Below are 21206 nucleotides of genomic sequence, written 5' to 3'. Positions count from 1 at the left end.
TGCATTAAATTGCATTGTGTCGATTATTTTATCGCGTTCCACTTTAATTGATTACTATTGCGTAACTATTCGAAGATGAGGAGAAACGCGAGAGTGAGAGAAAGTATCAAGTGTTTCTCTTTAGTATGGGTTTTATGAGTATTTTCTTTTTATAATAATTCCACAGCTGTTCGTAATCTCTTACTTAAAGTTTTTAAGGGAAAAAATAGAGAAGAATACCAATAATATATTTTATAATCCCAATGATATCTTCGTAATCTTTGAGTTACCGCGAGAATTTTACAAAAATATCCGTCACATATCTATCTACTTCAGAACAATATGCAACCGACAAACTTGCTTCGCTCTGCACCGGTGCGGCTGCATCTGCGGCGCTTATAGACCCTTAATAATGATTTCACAAGCTCGGCTAGGTCGGTCGCGCGGGTGCGCGATGTCGATACACCCGCACCTTCAAGGATCCCTCCCGCGGCGTGTCCTTCGCTGACGGCGCCGCGCGCGGTGTCTCTCGCACGCGCGATTTCACGCGTACGCGTCCGCGATAAATACCAAAGAGAAATGAGTGCAGGCCAGAACAATACGTCGGCGCAGTATGCCAATTCGAAATGGGGCCAGAATAGCAGGGACAACCAGCCGCCGCCGCCGGCGTTGGCGGCGGGCGGTGCGGTCTGTTTGAGAGTTGGGCAACTCTCGCAGGGCTCTGTCAAAGTCGGCATAGTCGCGAGCAAGTGCAGCTGCAGCCTACCCCTCAGTGAGCAGTGCGACCCGGGATCCATCGCTCGCCGGCTCGCGAGCGCGTGCGAGATCTCTCTCTCTCTCTCTCTCACTCCTTCCGCGCGAATCGATCTCGAGCGATCGGTTCCCCTTTGTTTTTGCCTTCATTCATTCTTTCTCTCTTTCCTTCTTCGCTTTGGTCTCGCAGTGCGCCCCGCGGTCGTTGTTACTGTGCCTCTTCTCCGGTTGTTCCCGTTGTTGTTATTGTTGTTGTTGTCAGTGGTGGGTGGTGGTGGGTGGTTGCTGCTGCTGCTGGCTGGAGCCACATCTGGTCTAGAGCATGACGAGAAGGCACACGGTGATCGTGAAGCTCAAGAGATCCAGCACCGGCAGGCCTTGGGGCATTAGAATCGCCGGGGGTGCTGATCTGGGCGCACCGATCGTCGTCACCCGCGTGAGTCGTTCACCCCCTCCGACTGCGCCCCCGACACGTTGACTGCCAACGGAGATCATCGGTGGCCGGCGTTTTATCACTGCCGCGAATTTACGCGCCAATTGGTTGACCGATTGTACATGACGAGTTGAATATGCGGTCGACGGGGAGCTGAGGAAATTGCTCGACGAACGTGTGCGTCCGGGAATTGCATACGTTTACCGTAACGTCTGCTATTTAAACCTAGCTTTAAGCTTAGAACGACGATCCGTGGAAGTCATCATGGCAATCGATGCGCTAATGATGCTCGACGTCACCGTTTGATCGTCGGATCAAATCGATGGCGTAGTTAAAATTTCTCTTAGGTCCAGCAGCAGGGTCCGTGGCGGACCTCTCATGTGTCAGGTTGAAACCCGTCCAACGTTCCCGGGTTGCACAGTTAGTTTCATATATGTTTTTCGAACGTATGTAACACGATTATGAAACGTTGTTATATGTTTAAAGAATGTGTGTGAAACTAACATGTGCTACCCGGGTTGTTTTAAATCGCTTAGTCGCCTGGTTACATCAAACTCCGACTAAGCTAAGCGACGATTAATTAGCAAGATCGTCAACTGAAGTTTCTCTTGCAGAAGAAATCGAGAGAGAAGAGTTCGAAATTTTAGCCGCAACTCTGTAAATTAATCGTTGTTTAGTTTGATCGAAGTTTGGGCCTCAGTTGTATGGTCACGAAAAGCAACACTTTTTTTCAAATAAGTTTCGAAACGCATCTCGTGCCCAGTAGAAGATTTCGTTTTTTAGTAGTTCTCAGGAGATACACTTTTCTATTGGATACAAGCGTTGCGAAACTCGCCGAAAAAAGTGTTCCTTTTTGAGACTGACTCAAAATGAGGAGATTCGCTAATTGCGGCCCGAGCGTTGTTTCCGGACAGTAACGAATGTATGCGTCAAGTATTGGGTATACGTTTATCGTGACTTCGGTTATTTAAACTTCAATTAAGCTTAGGACAACATGGAGATCATCGTGGCAGTCGACGTGTTAAAGCCTGATTTCGCCGATAATTGAGTGTCGGATTAAATTGACGAGGTAGATCGGATTTCTTTTAAGTCCAGAAGCGAGGTCCTTGGTGGACCTCACGTGTAAGGTTGAAACTCGGCCTCAACGTTGTCTTAAATCGCTCAGTTGTACGAGAAAATTCACTGATCGCGACCCGAGCATTACCTTCGGATAGTAACGACTCTTATCCGTCAGATTGAAACATCTCGAATTAGCGAGACGAGCGGTTCGTTCGGCGTCTACTTACTTGGCTTCGATGCGATTTCGCGCTGGCATTTGCGAACCGGCCGAACAATGGTAGAAGAGACGTAACACAATCCCGTGAACATTTGAAATAGAGGGAGCGAGGAAAAGAAAGAGGGAAGCTACCTCGTGGCAGCTGCCAAGAAATTCTCAAATCGACGATTTGATTTAGCCCACCCGCGACTTTGATACGGCGTCATCGCGGTTGCACCGGATGGAAAACGCACTTCGACGATAACGAGAGTCAACGCGCGTCATATCGCGTAAAAGTTGAGAACCGTACAATTCGTGTCCCTTAGTTCTTTATTTATCTCAATTTTTAATTCATCTTCAGTTCACCGTTCAACTGAGTTTTACTCTTTGTCTCTATTTAATTTGATTTTTATTATTTTATTTCGTTTATCATTCATCTAATTTCTTCTCCAGGTTTTCTTCGAGGCTGACCTGCCGAATTACAATGATAATAATCTTTCAAAATATCTCGACAATAATAATCTCTTAAAATTAACAATGATGACAACAATAATAATAATAATAATAATAACAATCGTGTAGTCTCTCGTTACTAATAGCATCGAACCGATGTTCTGCTTGCAGTCGGAGAACGAGGCGCTCCAGAGGGGTGACGTGATCAAGAAGATCGATGAGTACGACGCGCGTGACGTGAGGCATGTAGACGCACAGAATCTCCTACAAAACTCCGAAACCATAAAGCTAGTCGTCGAAAGGTCTGAGCCGTCGAACGCAACATCACGCATCACCGACACTACCACCAAGTCACCCTCGATTTTCGGGTCGATCATTGGCGACAGGGCTGCGGTCACTAGTCTGTCAGAATGCAATACCGTCTCTATTATACTGCGTGTTTCTGATATTGCCGCAAAAAAAAGAAATACTATCGCCAAACGCCGTTGCGTAACGCTGCATTAACACGCCCCCTTCGATTAATCTCTTAGTGACTCCCCACCCCTATCTCTTCTAATTGTTTTTCTTTCTTTCTCGATGAGAAAAAAACACGATTGACACCTTACCACTGCGTTAAAATCTACCCCACTGTTCTCACCTCGACGACTGTCTTTAATTAAAATTTCTTGGTAAATTCATTAAAGGGAGAGCAGTTCGAGGAACTCGCTCTCTTTAATGAATATGAAATTGATCTTCGCACGTTTCATTGACACATACTCCGCGATTATTTTGGTGTTTCAATAATCTAGATTGATATCCAGATGAGACATCTTTCACTTAGATTGCTGTTCGCCACCTGTCTTCAACGAATACTCGCGGTACCGTCGAGTCATTCGTCGTTTCAATTATACCCTCTCTTCAAATTACATTTAACAATGTTCTTTTGTGATAGAATAAAATATCCCATCTTTAAAGGCGGTCGTCGAAGAAAGCGGAGCTTCTTGCATTCTGCCGCTCTCGCGCAACACGAATGCCTACAATGCTGGTAGCTTACTGATATTTCCGCGACTGTTCCACGCAGGTATAAGGAACAGAGGGAGCACCCCCAGGAATTACCGAAGAGTCCAATACCGCCGCCCTCGGTCGAGGAATACGCCTACACACCTACACCGACGCCAACCTCCGGATATACTCTTCGCAGCACAATCATTTTGCCGCACGACCATCAGGACGAGATCCGCGAAGAGAAAGCGTACCTGTCGCAGGTATTCCAAATATTATTTTATTTCTTTGCATTTAAATAATAAACACTTTCTTTCCATCCAGTTATCTTTATTAGACTGTAAAAATATCTGATTTCTCAATTTTCACTCGCGTATAAAAGTGTAAAAAATTGATTAGGTTGGGATCTCCAAGTTTTATTTTGCATAAACTTACTTTTATTGGAGAAATAAAGAAGGAAAGGGGGAGAGAGAGAGAAAGTAAGCAATAATTTTGTGAGATTATTGAGAAAAATTTATCGGTTTTCACGGTAAAACGTGCCACAAAGTTTAGATCCACTGCTCGCGTTAACGAGTATATCCAAATCCAGGGATAAACGCCACCCTATTGCAGGAACAATACCGCGAGATGGGAGCGGAAATGCATTTGTAGCTTCTAAGATGCATCGAAATCGAATTTATGCGTGTCAATTGTACCAACTCGCTGGGGAGTTTGTCGATCCGCGCGAAGACAGCGGGCTTTGTTCCGCCGTGTGAACCGACATCTAACGGTAGTATTCTCTCATCGTATTGAAGATAATTAACTATAACGAGTTAATTAATAAAAACGGGATTGTGGAGAAACACACCCCGAAGAATCTCTCGCAAGAGTGACGTGGAACTCTGTTTCTCAACATCGCGCGATTCTAAATTCCCGATCCCGATTGTTGGAGGAGGAAGATGTTTTTTTTTTTCAGAATTCAGAAATATTTGTCGTTCAAGTTTAATCGATTTTAAAGAAGAGGTTGCGAGCTCGCAGGCGATCGCGGCAGGCGCCACAATGTTCGCCTATAACTGACAGCTTCGCGCTCACTATTTCGCGCGAACGCCAAAAGCAGCCGCTAAGTTTAGAGCTCCGAGACTGTCCCGTCGTAATTCCTTACCTGTCACTCGCGCTATAAATATTTTTTTTTCTTCGCTTTATCTTATTGCCCGCGGCTCTGGGGGATTCCCAAAGAGCGCGCGCGGCCAAAACGCCGCAACGAGCACAATCGCGTAAATCAGCGTGGCGGGATGTTTCGTGCATCCAAGAATACCTTCCGGCGCGGGATGATCTTTCGGTCGATCATCTGAAACGGTCTTCCATTACCTCGCGAAGCCGAGCTCGGTGTGCGGAAACGTCGATTTCTCTCGTCGCTGAGGAAGAATCGATGCAAGTCGAGCGCAGTCGGGAGCAATCCGCCAGCGACGAGGCAGTCGTTCGGTGAAACAAAAAAAGAAAAAGTCGAATTCGGGAGGAATAGCGCGGTGTACATGTGTGCTGCGTAATATAAGGTTTACAGACACGGCGCAAATTGCCGTGATAAGAGGCGGCATCGAACGGCGCGTGCTCGATTCTCGAAGGCGTCTGGCAAGCTCGCGCGCAAGCCCGTTCCGAAATACTCCGCTGCACTTTGAAATTTAATAACTCATCGTCGGATCAGCCGTCATTCGCGCAGGGTGACAGGACATTTGTCACGTTTAATACGTAATACTCCACCCTCCGCGATGGGGAAACACGACGGTCGGTCTGTTTGAACGGACGAGATACGATAATTCCGATTAATCGTCAACGAAATCAGCACACGACGCAACGCAATGCAAAGCTAGGGGAGAAAACGGGAAATAAAATTGAAAAAATAAATGAACGGAAAAAGTAAAATTAAAAGTGGAACTAAGGAAATAAAACTAGGTCCAAAACTAAGGCCTAAAACTACTACTCTCAATCGTGTTTCTTTCTTCTTTCTTTTCTTTTTTTTTTTTCATAATTATCAATCGTTGATTATATACACGGAGAAAAAGATTTCTTTGGATATAATAAAATGTCTTTAATTGAAACAAATTTGTCTTTTGGAATGAAGCGAATGAACGAATGTTTGATTCAATAAACAGAATTGTTTGTTATCTCAAGCAATAAATATCTTTGCGTCAGATAACGTATATCTTTTGTGTCTTCACCCAAACATTATAATGATTGTCATGAACAATAAATTATATGAAAGAACCCACGTAGCACATGTTAGTTTAGTAGTACATAGTAGTCATATACATTCTTCAAACATATGTAATGTTTCATAATCGTATTACATACATACATTTCAAGAACGTGTGTATAAAACTAACTGTGCCAGCTGGGATAACACTATGTTAGAGAAATGTTAAAGAATTTCTTGTTTTAGTGAAACAATATATTTAATATATAGTAAAATCAATTTTTTTAATTAAAAACCAAATATCATTTCTTCAAAATAATATTTTTTATCAAGCAATATGGTTTATTATAGTAGAACAACAATATTTTCATTCGAACAAAATGATATTTGATATCGAATTATATTGTTTATATTAAAGAAATCCAAGTCAAACCAACACGTATACTAAATCTAAAGAAATTTTTTTCTCTATATACAAATAATAATTTTATTTAGTAAATAGTTATTTAATAGAGGAAAGTTCCTCTTCGTGTTTAATCGATGATGAAAGAAAGAAATACGATCCACGTGCTAACGTTGAACGAGTACAGACCAATTTTGTACTGCGGAGTTCTATTTCTTTCTAATATGACTTTCTCTCTCTCTCTCTCTCTCTCTCAACACTCAACAATCGTGCGATTGCAGTTCGCGCTCGCGCCATGACTAAACCAACTATTTATAAAGACAGACGAGGTGCGCGGATAAATTTTCATTAGTTGCTAACGACAAGGTGAGATTCGCGATATCGCGATTTCGCGTCTAGATGTCTCTCGTTTGACGAAACGTCGTTTTATAAGAAGCGTTTTTTACCGACGAGACTTCGGAAAGAAGAAGAAGAGAGCGCGTCGTCGCGCGTTCATTTCTCGGCGTGTACGCGATCGCGCGATGCACCCGCACGCAATGTTGCACCGTTTGCCAGCTGCGACAGGATGCATCCGTGTGCATCCGTCGTGCGCGTCGTTTCGGCTAGCATGCGCGAGAGCACGGAGGCGCCTTTATTCGTGGGAAGTCCGAAGTGTGAATATATTTTTGTTGGCCCCGCCACGATGCCGGAAAGTCCGCCGCGGTACAGCCAGTTGCCGCACGCTATAAATATCGCTTTTGCATCGAAACCGCCTGCCCCAATCCGATACTCCGCGATTCAGGACGTCGTCGTCGTCGTCGTCGTCGTGCTCTCTCTCCTCAGCACGCCCCATTATTCTCCGCCGCTGGCGGGGTTTGATCACGTGTCGCGATCTATCTCATTAGCGATCAAGTAAATATGAGTTGCCTCCCCCCTCTCCTTAAGGAGACAATAAAATCCGTAGCAGATTTACATCTTTTTAAATGTAGGATTTAAATTGAAAGTAATTTATTCGGAATCTCGTCTCTAAAATGACACACAAATAGAGAGAGAGAGAGAAGAGAGAGAGAGAAGACGTTGTCTCTGAAAATATTTAAATCTAAAAAATATGAAAGTGTCGGGAATTTCACGATGGGTGTTTTTGACCGAGAAGGAACGCCAGTTTAACGAAAATACACCACGTTTGGTATTTATGATGAATAAAAGGGAAAAAAATGAGAGATTTCTCGGATTCTTAGATTACAATTGGAGTTCGCATTCTCGAGTGGCTCTCGTTAATCTCAGCGTAGAATTTCGCTGCGCCAAAGAAAACACCCTCCGCGGGATTTCGCGATGTTCGAGATCGTTTAAACGGTCGTTCCAATGGGGCAATAATCAATTTGTGGGCAATCTTAGTAGCTGCGAACGAACGAGACCATACGTAAAAACGATTTTGACTCGGAGTAAGATTCAAGTTTTTACATGCCGCATAAAAGATTCTATATTCTAAACATAAAAATTCTGTTAATTAGACCATGATTATTTTAACGTAAAATCCAAAATTATTAATATTCTCTTTATGGCCCGATTCTCCAATTTTCTGGTTAATTTGCAATTTAGGCTTAACCTGAGAATAATGTAAAAATTACGTTTTTCTATTCAGGGTTAATCATTAAACATTAAAAATTTCCAAAAACATTAGTTTAATGATTAACCATGAATAGAAAAACACAATTTTCGAATTATCATCAGTTTAATTTACAAATTAACAGGACATGAAAAACCGGGCCTGTCAAAATTAAAATTAGTTCTTTGGAACTTTTCATAAAGAATTCAATTCATTATTTGAAAAACAAGCAAATAGACACGCAAGTTCTGCAAAGATATAAGAAAATCTATTTATGGCTCAGCGTATTTTGTTATTTTTATGCGTCGAGAGATAAATTTAGCAGTCTGTTAATGGTATGGTTGCGTGCTATTCGCAGATGGATCTCGATTAAATTTATTCGTCCACCTATTTATCGATTTGATTTCATCAAACCATCCTGTCAATTATCCGATTCAATTGCGAATTCCAGTGTCGGAGCTTTCGGAGCATCTTTTTCATTAAACATTCCACTTGCGACAATGGTCGCCAGTTGGAAGATGAGCGCCAACAGCGGCCCTTCCGATGTCAAGAGCTTTACGTAGACGAGAACGCGGGCGTTTTCGACACGAGAGGTTCGGGAGAGAGAGAGAGAGAGAGAGAGAAAGAGTGAGAAGAGAAAGACAGAGAGAGAGAGAGAGAGAGCCGCGTGGAAAAGGCCAGAGTTAGTGCCGCCCGCGCTCGCGTCGTGCCAGTAGTGCTTTAACGCGAATAATCCCGCGAGAGTCGCGAACGAGCAAGGGACGAGGTGCGATTGCGAGAGCGAGGGTGTCGCGAAAAAGGTGACAAACGGGGACATCCCGGCGGAGGACATACTCTTGAGAAAAAGCAGAGGGTAGCAGGAGTTTTTTGCGAGGCGGACTCCGACGGTGTGTCTCGAGAACAGACGGGAAGATGCCAGCTTACACGACCGTCTATCGTTACACCATCGAGCGTCAGCCGAAGGAGGAAGAAGCGGCCGTTTACTGGGTACGAAAGAGCCGGGGATATTTTTTTGAGGGGCAAAACTGTCGGGTTCCTGGCCTCGAGGGCTTTCTCGCGAGCACGAAAACGCGCGTCTCCGGGCGAGACGAATTTCCTCGCCCTTGAACGTGCATCTTTGTCAACGTGACGGCCAAAATGTACCCGAGGATTTTGCGAACGGCCATGTATCTCGCGAGAGAAGGAGAGAGAAAGAGAGAGAGAAAGAGAGAGAAGACAATGAGAGTGACGTTGCGTCCGCTAAAATTGTAAATCACTGGTGTATGTAATATGATGATGTAAAATCATACAAAAATTCACGTTCGTCCAGTGGGGAATTGAGCAAATTTTTATTGTTGCCGATGCATATCGGCTTCAGTGTCAGAAAGCAATTATCAAGCATTATCACATTAATATTAACATGTAGAGGTACGTAATTTTTTGTAATATTCACGAAAAAAAAAAGTTGGGAATTAACGTGGCAGTGAACGAACCAGATGCGTTTTGGTTGGAGGAAACGCAAATTTCTGACTGTGAGAACTGAATTTGGTTTACGAGGACCAGAAATTCAGTTTCCTTCCAGAGAGATGCGTTTGGTTTGTTCGTTGTCAAGTCGATCCGACGAAACTTTTTTTTCCTCCGTGTAATATGCATTTACATACGTGCAAAACGCACGCCCATAATATCGGCGCTATTTAATCGACGATCAGTTTTTAACGCTTGTAAATAGGAATAACAGATGACTCGCGTATAAATGCGTAGGGAAAAATTTTGTATAAAATTACGGCCCGCTGAAATTTTGGTGCCACTTTAACAAAAATGAATACGTTAAGAAGCGATATGTGATGATGTTAATAAGGTGGATATGTTAATTTAATACATATATTTGGCTACTTTTTAACATAATCCTCTATGTTAAAAATAAGCACGAAAATTTCAGTGGTCCGTTTTCAACACGAAATATTTCCCTGTGTGACTTGATAATGATTGCTTCTCTCCTATCTTAATTAAATATATCCCGCTGTGGAGTAACTTCTCTTAACGAACCAATGTTCTCATTCGGTCCTTATTACGAAATTCGTTACATCGCGGTATTACCACGATTCACCGGTGTAAATGACGTGCGCGCGCGCGCGTTGAATTCGTCGTCGCGACGTTCGACGTCGCGCATCTTAAAACGATCGTAACCGCACGAGTCCACAACTACGTAGCCGCGGGCGACCCTAAAAATACCAAAAACACAGGAAGGAGTGTCGGCCTCACCGGCACGTTATTCATATCGATATATCGAATAAGGGGCGGCACCGAATATAATAGAATCATCGGACGAATCTAGATTTCGCCATCGTCCAACCTTGACACGGTATTCATGGATGTATAACTGTGTTGGATTTCGCGCGACTCTGCGTATCGCCGAAGAATTCGATTAATTGTTTCATCGAAATCGTGGGGAACTCGCGGGAGGGGATTTCTCGGCAGAGTCGGATGACCCTCTGATGAAAGGCGCAGGCTTCAACGCGCTGCGTTAATAACGCGCGATGCAATAAAACGCAACGCGAGGCACCGCCGCGCGCGCGTTCCGTTGCGTTGCGATGCCGTTCATCGGTATCGCGTTCTATTTTCGTGAACGGGATCTGGGTTACTCAAACATGAGAGGCCGTCATACAAAGAACACACCCACGTCTTCTTCGCGTTTTTCGAACTCGCGCGCGCGCGCGCGCGCGAACTACGCCCGTCCGTTCGAAAAATCGCCCTGCGGAAGTTAGATGCTCGCTAGTTAATAAGGCTGAGAGCGACGTTCAATTAACGGCCGATATTCGCGAGACCCGAACGAAATCGGAAATCCGATATCCCGTGCTTTGCCGAGCCGGAAAACAATGCATGACGGCCTGGCGACGGACGACTGAATTTTGTTTCTCTATGTCTCGAAGAGGGAAAAGGCGGGATCAAATACGCGACGGTTCGTCACGGTGAGTTTGATCGCTCAATCGTTATCACGCACGCAAAGCTTTTTGCTCAACGAAGCATCCAACGAAGACGGAACATCTGCTCGTTAGCCCGCGTCTTGCCAGCGTGCCCCAATCAGTTTCCAAAGAGTTCAAGTTTCACCTCGACGCCGCCGCCGCCGCCAAGCAATAAACACTCCGCGAAACACAGCTGTTTCGCTCGCCGTCTGAATATAGTTCGGCGGACTTTTTTACGAAATGCGACGCAAGCGACATTTGCGAAAATTAAGAAGAGGAGAAAGGGGAAATAGGAAAATAGAAATCACGATTCATTCACCGGCAATTTCGCCGAGCGCAACGCGGTTGCTGACCGGCCCGGCCGAAATTTTAACGTCCGAGTAAATTGGCGTTCTAATTTTTTTCTTTTCTGCACGGCGCGTGGGTCATATTCGGAGATGTTACGGTCACGGTGTGGAAGAAACCATTTGCCGTCCCGTCTTGCTAAATTCGAATATTTCTCGGCCACGGGTTGACTTCATCTTACGAAACTTCGCTCCGCATCCTATCATGATTCACTTCGAAGTGAGCCGCGGTTAAAGGGAGATCCAGACGAGACGTCGTTGAGACGGAAATAAGACGCCCTTTGGGCCGAGTGGTGACCTTGCTCGACCCACTGCTCCTTTCTCAGCCATCATGCGACCTTGTTCACTCTCGACGGCTCTCGTCTAAGAACGCACGCGGACGCACACTTCCTGGTGAAAAAGTTCGGATGGAAAAGCGGACGGGAGACGCGAGAGAGGGAGAGCGAGAGAGAGAGAGAGGCTTCTCGTACACACGGCTCGCGGGGTGCGCGTTATTTTTGCCGGCCAGGGGCCTTCGTCTATTTCGAGAGAGTCACTCGCGCTCACCCTCTAACATAATGACGTACCTGACCCATTTATAATGGATTCACACCGTAATCGCGATTTCGCCGAGGCGCGAAATCCGCGCGAACTTGCGACTTGAAAGCGCGCGAGGCTAAAATTGCGCGTGAAGTCGCACTGCGCGAAATCGTCGTGAAATGGCGCTGCTTCAACCCCCTCGTGGTGGTGCCTTGATCCCGCGCGGACGATGCGACCAAAGTTTTGCATTATCCTCTCTCTCTCTCCCGATCGCGAGTTATATCCATTAATTTACTCGACAGCTCAAGATTTGCCAATTTAATCGCTCGCCGCTACCATTCCTTTCGATTTACCTTTGTAATAAATTTATTCTCGATATATTTTTCCTACATTAATTTTCCAGATCGATTTTCTGGACACCTTACATGAGCTGAGAACGCGCAAAGAGCAGAGCTTTGCGAAAGAGCGATGTCTGCGAATTATAACAATGCGCCACGATACAACGTTACATCAGCGTGTTTGGTGTTTTTCCACCGACGCTCTCGCAAGCTCGAGACGCAATTCGGCAACTCCGCAGAGTAAAATCGCGAGATTGCTCATAAATCTCGAACCGTCCTTCAAAAGTGGCTATTTTGGAGGGGCGTTTACCGGTGGGGTAAAATGCGGAATTACTTTCAAAACTTAAACTTAAAATGACGCAGCGATCTCATAACAGCTGCGACAATAGCTCGTCACTTCGAGATTTCCTGCTGCGCGACTCCGCGAAAACATTCGCGAAAATTTCGCGGAACATATGTCATCTCCCGTGGCTCGTTCTCACGGACGAGTTTTGGTTTGGCTGTAATGTAAACAGAGACGACTCGCGTGGCGAATCGGCGATGTGTGATGCATCTAGAACCGCGTAATTTCGTAATCTCGCGCAAAAACGAGCCGCACGTGACGTAACGACTCGTAACTTGCCAAGTGGTTGATTCGTAACGCGACCGTCGTCGTTTTGTGCAATTTTCTCATTGTGAGCCAGCTGGGCGGAATTTCGGCTCCTTTGAGAGCGATCGGTCATCGGGCGGTATCACTTCCGGCTCGTGATTTTACGCCAGAAATACCGGCCAACCCTGCTATCGCTAATAATTATCACCCCCCCCGCCCCATATAAAAGCGGCATGACGTCGTCGTGGCAAAGATCATTAATGATCGATTTAGAAGAAAAGTATTAGTCACAGGAAAAGTATCAACGAAAGAAAAGATTTCAGGTATTAATAGCTATCATAAAAAAATTTTAAAGCAACTTAACTCCGAATTTGGTTGTTAGAGAAAAGATTTTAAGCATTAAGAGTCGTGATAAAAATTTTTTAAGAAACAAATCCGGCCGAATTAGTCTCTTCACAAATCTTTATTATTAGAATAACAGAATTCGTCACATTTGTCTACATGGTAACAAATTTCTTATGTTACAAACGGTTTACTGAAATTTTGTGCTACTTTAACATGTGTTAAAAAGTATAAAAATATGTGTCAAAATATGTTGACAAAATGAATTAATTTAACATCGTATTTGCGCACTTCTTAACACATTCTCTGTATTAAAGTAACAAAATTTTATTAGGCAGTTTTTTACACAAGTTTTTAACGCAATTTTTTTACTTCATATTCTTGCACACGTATGTGGATGTGTATTAGAAAAATATAGAAAATTATTGTCACTTGAATCGTCGTAATCGCGCGCGAACCTCGCCTCGATCGTTAACGTTACGAAACGAGAACAATGTCGTCGTCTGCAACATCGTCGCGGATTTATTTTCGTCGTTGCTCGGAATTATAGTGACATAAGCGTCGGAGATTAACGAGCCACCTTTCAATCGCCATGGCCTCCATTACAGTTTATTTTCGATATCGTCAGCTAATTAGGACCTGTTTGGCAAGGCAGCGGATGACAAAATGTATCTTCGATAAGGGTTGCAATCGCGATTACGTCAAGACCGTATCGTAAATCATCGCCGGGAACGAGATACCCGAAATAACGTGTCTCTCCCGTCAGACTTCGCACCGTTTCGACTCCATCGCACTAACTCGTTCTCTCCTTCGTACTTTCAGCCCTACCGCACGACTCCTTTGGTCCTGCCAGGCGCCAAAGTCAAGAAGGATGCTCCTCTCGGCGAATGTTACCTGCGGCATCATCCGAACCCGATGATCCGGGCAGCACCCCATCATTATGAGCCTGCTCATCCTGAGGTGGCTATGAAGCAAAAGGTAACCCTTACGCGCGGCAACCCTTTCACGTAATCACCCTTCGCCCCCGGGGCATAAATCGGGAATGGGTCTGTTATATTTCTCTCTTTTTCTTTTTTCTCTCACGGTGAGACACGTGTTTGCGTGTCGCGAAGAGTCGTGTGTGAGCTCTTTTTAAAATCGTATTTCCTTACACGTGTCTGAGCAGGTGGCGGAAACGGTACTTCAGCGTGTCATAGGACCGAATGAAGTTCCAAAGGTTTGGACCATTTTCTTTTCTTTTTTTTCTCTCTTGTTCTCTACTTGTTCCTCACATAAGTCGCTTCCGCTTCGAGAAACGACGCTTACGCTTTGGTGACGGCCGACGGTATCCCGCAGGGGTCTCGAGTTTTGCGGAAGCTTCGTTTTTCTTCCCTTCCACGAGACCCCCTCTCCCCCCGTCGCTCTGTCGCGATTTGGACTCGCAGTGTGACCAAACGACTAATAGCAATATTTGCAGGATCAAAACGATACAGGATGTCCTGGGCTCGTCTGTTAACTCGATAATCCGAAGTAACCATACAACCCGATGCATCGATATCGCATCGCGGTGTGAATGAAGCTTGCGCCAATTCCTGTTTATAATTAAATTGCTGAAGTAACTTGAATTACTAAGGTGACGCGCGATCAAGTTACTTTGGTAATTTACTTATGTTAAGTAACACTTATTTACGGGATATTACTACCACGTAGCCCGAAACACCGTGTGTGTCGCCGTTAATGATTCAACAGTGCGGTAATTTGTGTGTGACCGAGCCGTCGATTGACGTTCACGTTGTGACGGTTATCTTGTGGCAGCGATGTTTTGCAGAATAAACACGGGTCTCGTCTGTCCGCGTTAATACCGCGTATCTTCGATGTTGAAAAGAAAGAGAGAGGGAGAGCGAAAGACTTGGCATTAGCAGAATGTTTGTTGCGTTCAATGCCAACACGCTAGAGTTATGTTTACTTTTTGCAGCACTATATTGTCATAACGTAATAGCGCAGTAGCGAATAACACGATTTTGATGACATATTGCAATAATACGCAACATCTTCAGTGGACACCTATATTGTATTAATGCGTTATTAATTCTCCGTTACTTCTCATACCGCACAAAAGTCTTGGGATATTCACGTGTTGGTGTACCTACAGTGGTGTGTTTATCAAATGTTGATTATACATCGTTAGGAATAAGTGTCGAAGTAACGAGAAGTCGTAATAAGTTTCACTTACACGATAACAAATTTTGTTAGAAATGGCCCACTGAAACTTTTGTGTTATTTTAACATGGGAAATATGTTAAAAAGTATTACAGAAATATCATAGAGATGTTCGGATATTTTTGGAACGTCTCTAATATGTCTTTTGAACATTTGTACTGTATGAGATATATTTAATTAACATATTCGCTTTGTTAACATATAAATTTTTAATATATTCACCATAACTAAGGTAAAGTAACACAAAAACTTTAGTGGACCGTTTTTAACGAAAAATTTTTTATTGCGTACGTTTCTACACGAGGAATGTTAGTCGTCCGATTCTCACGGGAATATTTCCTCAGATTTCGTGCGGTATATAACGCGATAATCGTGCAAATAGCGGGCTCGATAACGTGAACGATGAAATTCCATTTTCCAGATTGTCCACAAGCAATTCAATTCGCCGATCGGACTCTACTCGGATCAGAACATTGCAGACACCATCAAGTGCCAAGCGTCCGCCGTACCGTAAGTAATCGATCGTTAATTTACTCGTCGACTGCTCACTAAGTTCATTTAACTAGCCTTTAACACCAAGTTAAAAGCATAGTCATATTTAACGAAGCGCTAATACGCCGTGAAGCTTGCAGTAGTCACAGAGGATAGCACGATTAATGATAAAAATTAGCTTTATCGCTGAATGTCGCTCACGCACTGACAGATCGTTGTCACATATGTAAAAGTTCCTCATGCGGACACACACACACACACACACAATACGATGTCTCACGTTGCTTGAAATCGACAGGCATTATTTTACAAGACTGATGCATATCCATATAAAAATATCTATATAAAAAATAGATGAATCTAAACACTATTAATAATATTTAAATAGTATAAAGAATAATATATAAATATATAAATAGTAAACACAAGTAAATACTATCGATGTGATTTCATTCATTGGAATTGAATTCCTAATTTTTGACAAATCGATTAAGGCCTGTATTAATAGTCGTTACTTGAAATTTATCTCGAGTGAGATATTCAGATTTGTATTTAAAGTTAGATGTAGAATTTTTCAATTGAATTACAAATTACAATTACAAATGTGATGTCATATATTATATGACTCAACTAAAAAACTCCGATCTATTTGTAAATTCTGATCTCCGAATGTCCCATGTGAGACAAATTTCAAGTAATAACTATTAATACGAGCCTTAGAGATTTTCAAGTAAAAAGCACTCGATTTAGAAGTTTTCAAATTTCTAATTTGTCGAAATAAATTAATTTCTCTGAAATCACTTATTTTATACAAGCATATCTCACAATTGAGCATGTAAGTCGCGAAGTGTTAATGATTTTAAGATATAATTTCCTAAGAAATTTTTAGAGACTTACACTAAATTTCTCATCGGATTAGAAATTCTTGGAAGAAACGCAAACGGAGAAATGAAAAACAAATTATCTCTTTCGGCAGACGATATATCTACGAGGGCTGATTCGAGAAAAATTACCAATTGGAGAACTATAACTCTGAACTTATTGTGCTCAAGGATGCGCGATCGCCAGTCTTCGATCGTTAAAGGAAGGAATATCGGCTTGGTCCTTCTATGTCTTTTTCTTTTCCTATGCGCTCTCGGATCCTCCTGATTGATTGATTACTTACGTAGCGGTTTGTTTGTTTTCCAGCATTTTCATAGACTTTTCCTTCCTGAAACAGAAACAAGAAATACAGGAGCAAGCGAGAATGTTGAAGGAGCAGGCCAAAGCCGCCTCCTCGAAGAACGTGTGGCCGCAATTCAATAAGCCAAATTAAAATTTGTCGAGACGTTCGAGACGTTTTCCGATGCTTCTAGCATGTCGGATCTACGACGGCAGAGTTTTCCGGTTTTTACGTGGATCATATTGGGCACGTTCCTTTGTCGCCAAAATATATTGCATATTTACTCAAATCATCGATGCAGTTAGAAAAACTTGGAGAAACTTATATTTTAGAATCCAATGTGAAGAAATTCGATAATTAAATAATTAATGTAGTAAATAATCACGATGGAAAAAAAATTAGGGCACTATAAGAATATTATAGTTAGATGTTCGTTAAATTGTTCAACTCAGTACACTGATATAGATGTTCACATTACGATTAAATAAATTACTTATTTATTCGAAACATTATTGAAAAAAAAAATTTTTCCGAAGATAATTGAAATTCTCTCTCTGATGATGTAGAAAGTTAAATAGATATTTTGATTAATTATCGAGATACAAGATAGAGTGAACGTGGCCAATGAGCTCCGAATGAATATGTGATTATTATTTTGAGTTAATTCGCCGTTCATATTACATAGTAAAAGTTATAGGGTTGCGGTGCATCGTAAAAATTATGTAGTTCTTTCGCGAGACACGATCGGATACAAGCCGCGCAAAAAGCTTTCTTTCTAGCGATAGCAATACGTTTTTGCATGCGCGATAGAGTAGTAAATGATTAATAATTAATGCTCAATGGTAGTTGAAAACACGTGAGATATTATCTACTAACTTCGATATTTCCTTAACGAGTGTTCGTATGCTTGCATCGTAGATACCGTGCACGAATAATTCGGGACGACTTTCGAAAATTACGTCTTTGAAAGTTGCTTATTTTTCTCATTTTTTAAAGTAAAGTGTTAGTTGTGTGCACATCTTATTACTGTTGGTAACAGAACAGTAAATTAAAAGAATCCTGATTGTATAAATAATTTAATTGAAACTTTATTATGTAAAAATATCTCATCTAATTAAGTATAATAATTTTTTATCAACTCCCTGCACACATATTAAAAATTGTTACTTAAAGAGATTGGAACGAGATTTTGCCGTGAATTTAATTTTTGAAACTGCAAAGTTATGTACAGAGCTTACATATATAAACATTTCATGAAATTTATTTGATTCTTGCTGTTTTTGTAATTACAAGAATGGATAGAGATTTTTTGAATTCCTCGAACATTTTTCTCGAAGGCATAATTTTCGAAATATCCAACGCGTTCTTCTTGATCGAGCATGCACGTCGAGTTTGCACGATGAGGAATAATCGTTCTCTCGATTAAACGGCTGGAGGACGCGTCTGAAAGTCGCTCTCGAACAGACGAAAGCAAGTAGCAAGGATCTAATTGGCAAAAACAATCGTAACCCCGGCCGCTGCTAACCAAGCCAGATAGAAAAAAAAGATTGTCGTGTGGGAGGGAGAAAGTGCGAAAGCGATTAAAAGTCGTCCCTGTGTCCACACATGCGATACGTGCAGTCTGAAGAAGCCGATCAAGTACGATCCGAGCAAGAGCGAGGCATACAAGGCCCTGCAGGAGGAGGCGCTCGGGGACTACGTGCAGGAAGTCAGGCAGCCGGTTCGTACCGGCGTCTTCACGCCGCAGAAATCCAACAAGGTGCGTACTCACACGAAGAAGAAAATGTTTAATCTTCCGGCAAAGATAAATTCTTCGCTTGATTTTTGAAGCCGATTTTTCATCTCGATCGAGATTTAATTTGGTATTCTTATTATATAAAGTGAGGCTAATTATTATCAGTATTTTGAGTATCTTTGAAAAATATAGATATTTTTTAAAGATTTTATTAACTGGGGAGATGAAGATGAAAAATGTTCACATTCACAGAAAGTGTTCGAAGTGACGACGAATTGAGGAGATCGATGCAACTTATCCGTCAGATAAATTTTCTTCTTATTCTCATATTTCGGAGATATTTAAAGTGGCAATAGTTATTATTGCCTCGCCCTGTATAAATAATGATTCCTTTTACATTAAGTGTTAAATATCGGAATATTTATATTAAATTAATTAAATTTGAAAACTTTTTAACAATAACAATGTACCACAATGTATCTTGGTTTATAGATATACCAGGCTCCACCGAAAAGTCCCGCATACGTAAGCAACCGCTTTCTCCGTTTGGATTTGCAATTAATTTAAGTAACAATTTAAGGGCACACGTTACAAACCACTTTTGGCAGGCTTCGAGAACATGCATTTTCGATACGTATCTCTTGCTCGCATGTAGTCGCATGGATCTTACGAAGGCATTTTTGCGACAACGCAGCTGCACATTACTTTCCAAGCTGATCTCAGTCTTTCGTATCTTGCGCGAGTTATTAAACCGCGTCACTCATCTCGTGAAATGTCTTCGTACTCATACCACAAAAAGCGCCGACTTCGCTCGGAGGTTTGATTTTCCGACATAATCTTAATCTCGTCCCTTTCTTGTCACTTTTCTATTATTACTTTATTATTTATTGCATTATTTGCTTTCTTATGAAAGATTTGTTGACCACTCGGTCGGCCTGGTACGTTCTATAACGTTGCCGAGCACAGCCGGACGATGAAACCGCAACCGAATTATATAAGCAACTTGGCACGAGACACTACTTCTGCATTTCTTTCTTTTTCGTCTACCAAAGCAGCGCGCCAAATCATCTCCCAGTAATAATCGACCGCTTGCATTTCACCGTCGAGAGATCGTTTAAAATTCGATATATACACACACACACTTATCTTTCTTAAACTTACATATAACAATAAAAATATTTCACGACCACTCTTCCAAACATACACAAAAAGCACGTGTACACATTTAGAATTTCTTCTACCACATTCATTATTTTATATCGTACATATATTTAATTTATTATATTGCAATTAACTTTAATGAAATCATGATAATGGGATTGTCATTTAATCGTCGCGGTCAAGAGACAAGATAGGACTAATTTAATTTTCGGCCTCTGTTTCGTTAAGGGTGGATTTTATAGACGTCCCTTCCCTCTCCCTTTCGTTAAGGACTTCATCAACGACTATTAAAAATTTCGCAGGGACTTGTACGTGCGTCTTCTCTTTGCAATAAGGACTTTCGCATAAGTGCTCGTATGCGTCCGCTTCCGCATAGCGAAATTTGATTCATATAGAGCAGATGCTAGATTTTGCTGCACGCTATGCTACTCGGGTGTCCTGTTCTTCTTTTCTTTTTCACGTAATGCGCCGTTGAGAGTTGCTGCGAGAACGATTATGCATGTTATTGTATCGCGAGACAAAAGAAATAACATAAAACATAAATACATAAAACAAACCGCCTTTCCTGTGCACATATTAAGATGTGGTTCACTTACGGTGTATACTTGCAATTCTGCGCAGACGTAGAGCGGCTGTGTGTGATTCAATTTTCAGATAAATGTGCTGGACGACGACGGTGAGAAGATCCACCAGAGCAACAGCTTCAAGAGGATCATGTACAGTGTGCTGGGGCAGACCGAATATTGAAGCGAACTGATGCTATAAATATACCATTTATTTATGTTAAATAAATATATATTTTATTTATTGTACCACGCAAATAAACAAAAATCGCATAGAACGAATGTCGAGGCGAAGGTGTCTTTTGACTAAATTTTCTCTAGCGATTGTATTGCGTTTTAGAAGAGTGCTTATTGTCAAAAAGATTTAGAATGTTAACTGACGAAATCAATTGATGATCCTCGACATTCATTGCTTGCTCGATGAAAACGCCGTGTATCTTTTAAGCATAGTATTAATATTAATATTAATAATATTAATATAATATGTATTAAATATAATTGCCGGAGCTTTTTTCTTCTCCTCAAGTTGCAAGTTTTCTTTAAAAGCTTGGAAATCTTCTGTTGTTTCAATAATGTGTTTTATATCATTTGTCTTCTTTTCCAAAATCATATGAGACTTTCTTCTGCAGAATTTATTGCTGTTAGCACACTTTTTCGTCTGTGTATTTCTTTAGAAATTCCTGAAGAAATTTTTTATTCAATAAAATATTAATCAAATAATCTTTGTTTTTAATATCGACTGTAGTTCCAACAAGATCCACTTCGCAATTTTCATGAAATCAAAATGTATTTTGTTCTGATGAAAATG

General features: G+C 42.0%; 2 protein-coding genes across 6 annotated transcripts; both read left to right on the top strand.

Moving 5' to 3' along the window:
• The first annotated feature begins 660 nt into the window (after positions 1–660).
• LOC106747137 (PDZ and LIM domain protein 3) lies at positions 661–20923 on the top strand. 5 transcript variants are annotated; one of them, XM_014624463.1, is made up of 10 exons: positions 661–751; positions 995–1168; positions 3045–3277; positions 3934–4117; positions 13909–14064; positions 14252–14302; positions 15707–15795; positions 18560–18698; positions 19167–19199; positions 20490–20923. In XM_014624463.1, the coding sequence occupies exons 2-10, from the start codon at positions 1055–1057 to the stop codon at positions 20580–20582; spliced, it is 1092 nt and encodes a 363-aa protein (XP_014479949.1). In that variant the 5' UTR covers positions 661–751; positions 995–1054; the 3' UTR covers positions 20583–20923. The 5 variants fall into 5 exon arrangements, with proteins under 5 accessions (XP_014479949.1, XP_014479954.1, XP_014479950.1 ...); XM_014624464.1 differs by adding an exon at positions 20064–20143 and having other exon boundaries at positions 747–1168; positions 20490–20581; XM_014624467.1 differs by having other exon boundaries at positions 751–1168; positions 3045–3175.
• On the top strand, positions 6521–8910 carry LOC106747138. Its single transcript, XM_014624469.1, has 2 exons — positions 6521–7318; positions 8464–8910. The coding sequence occupies exons 1-2, from the start codon at positions 6993–6995 to the stop codon at positions 8573–8575; spliced, it is 438 nt and encodes a 145-aa protein (XP_014479955.1). The 5' UTR covers positions 6521–6992; the 3' UTR covers positions 8576–8910.
• Positions 20924–21206: the final 283 nt, after the last annotated feature.

Source organism: Dinoponera quadriceps, unplaced genomic scaffold (assembly GCF_001313825.1).
Source record: "Dinoponera quadriceps isolate SergipeBrazil2010 unplaced genomic scaffold, ASM131382v1 scaffold2111, whole genome shotgun sequence".
NCBI lineage: Eukaryota > Metazoa > Arthropoda > Insecta > Hymenoptera > Formicidae > Dinoponera > Dinoponera quadriceps.
Note: the sequence above shows the minus strand (reverse complement) of the source record. Positions and strands in the feature narration are given on the sequence as shown.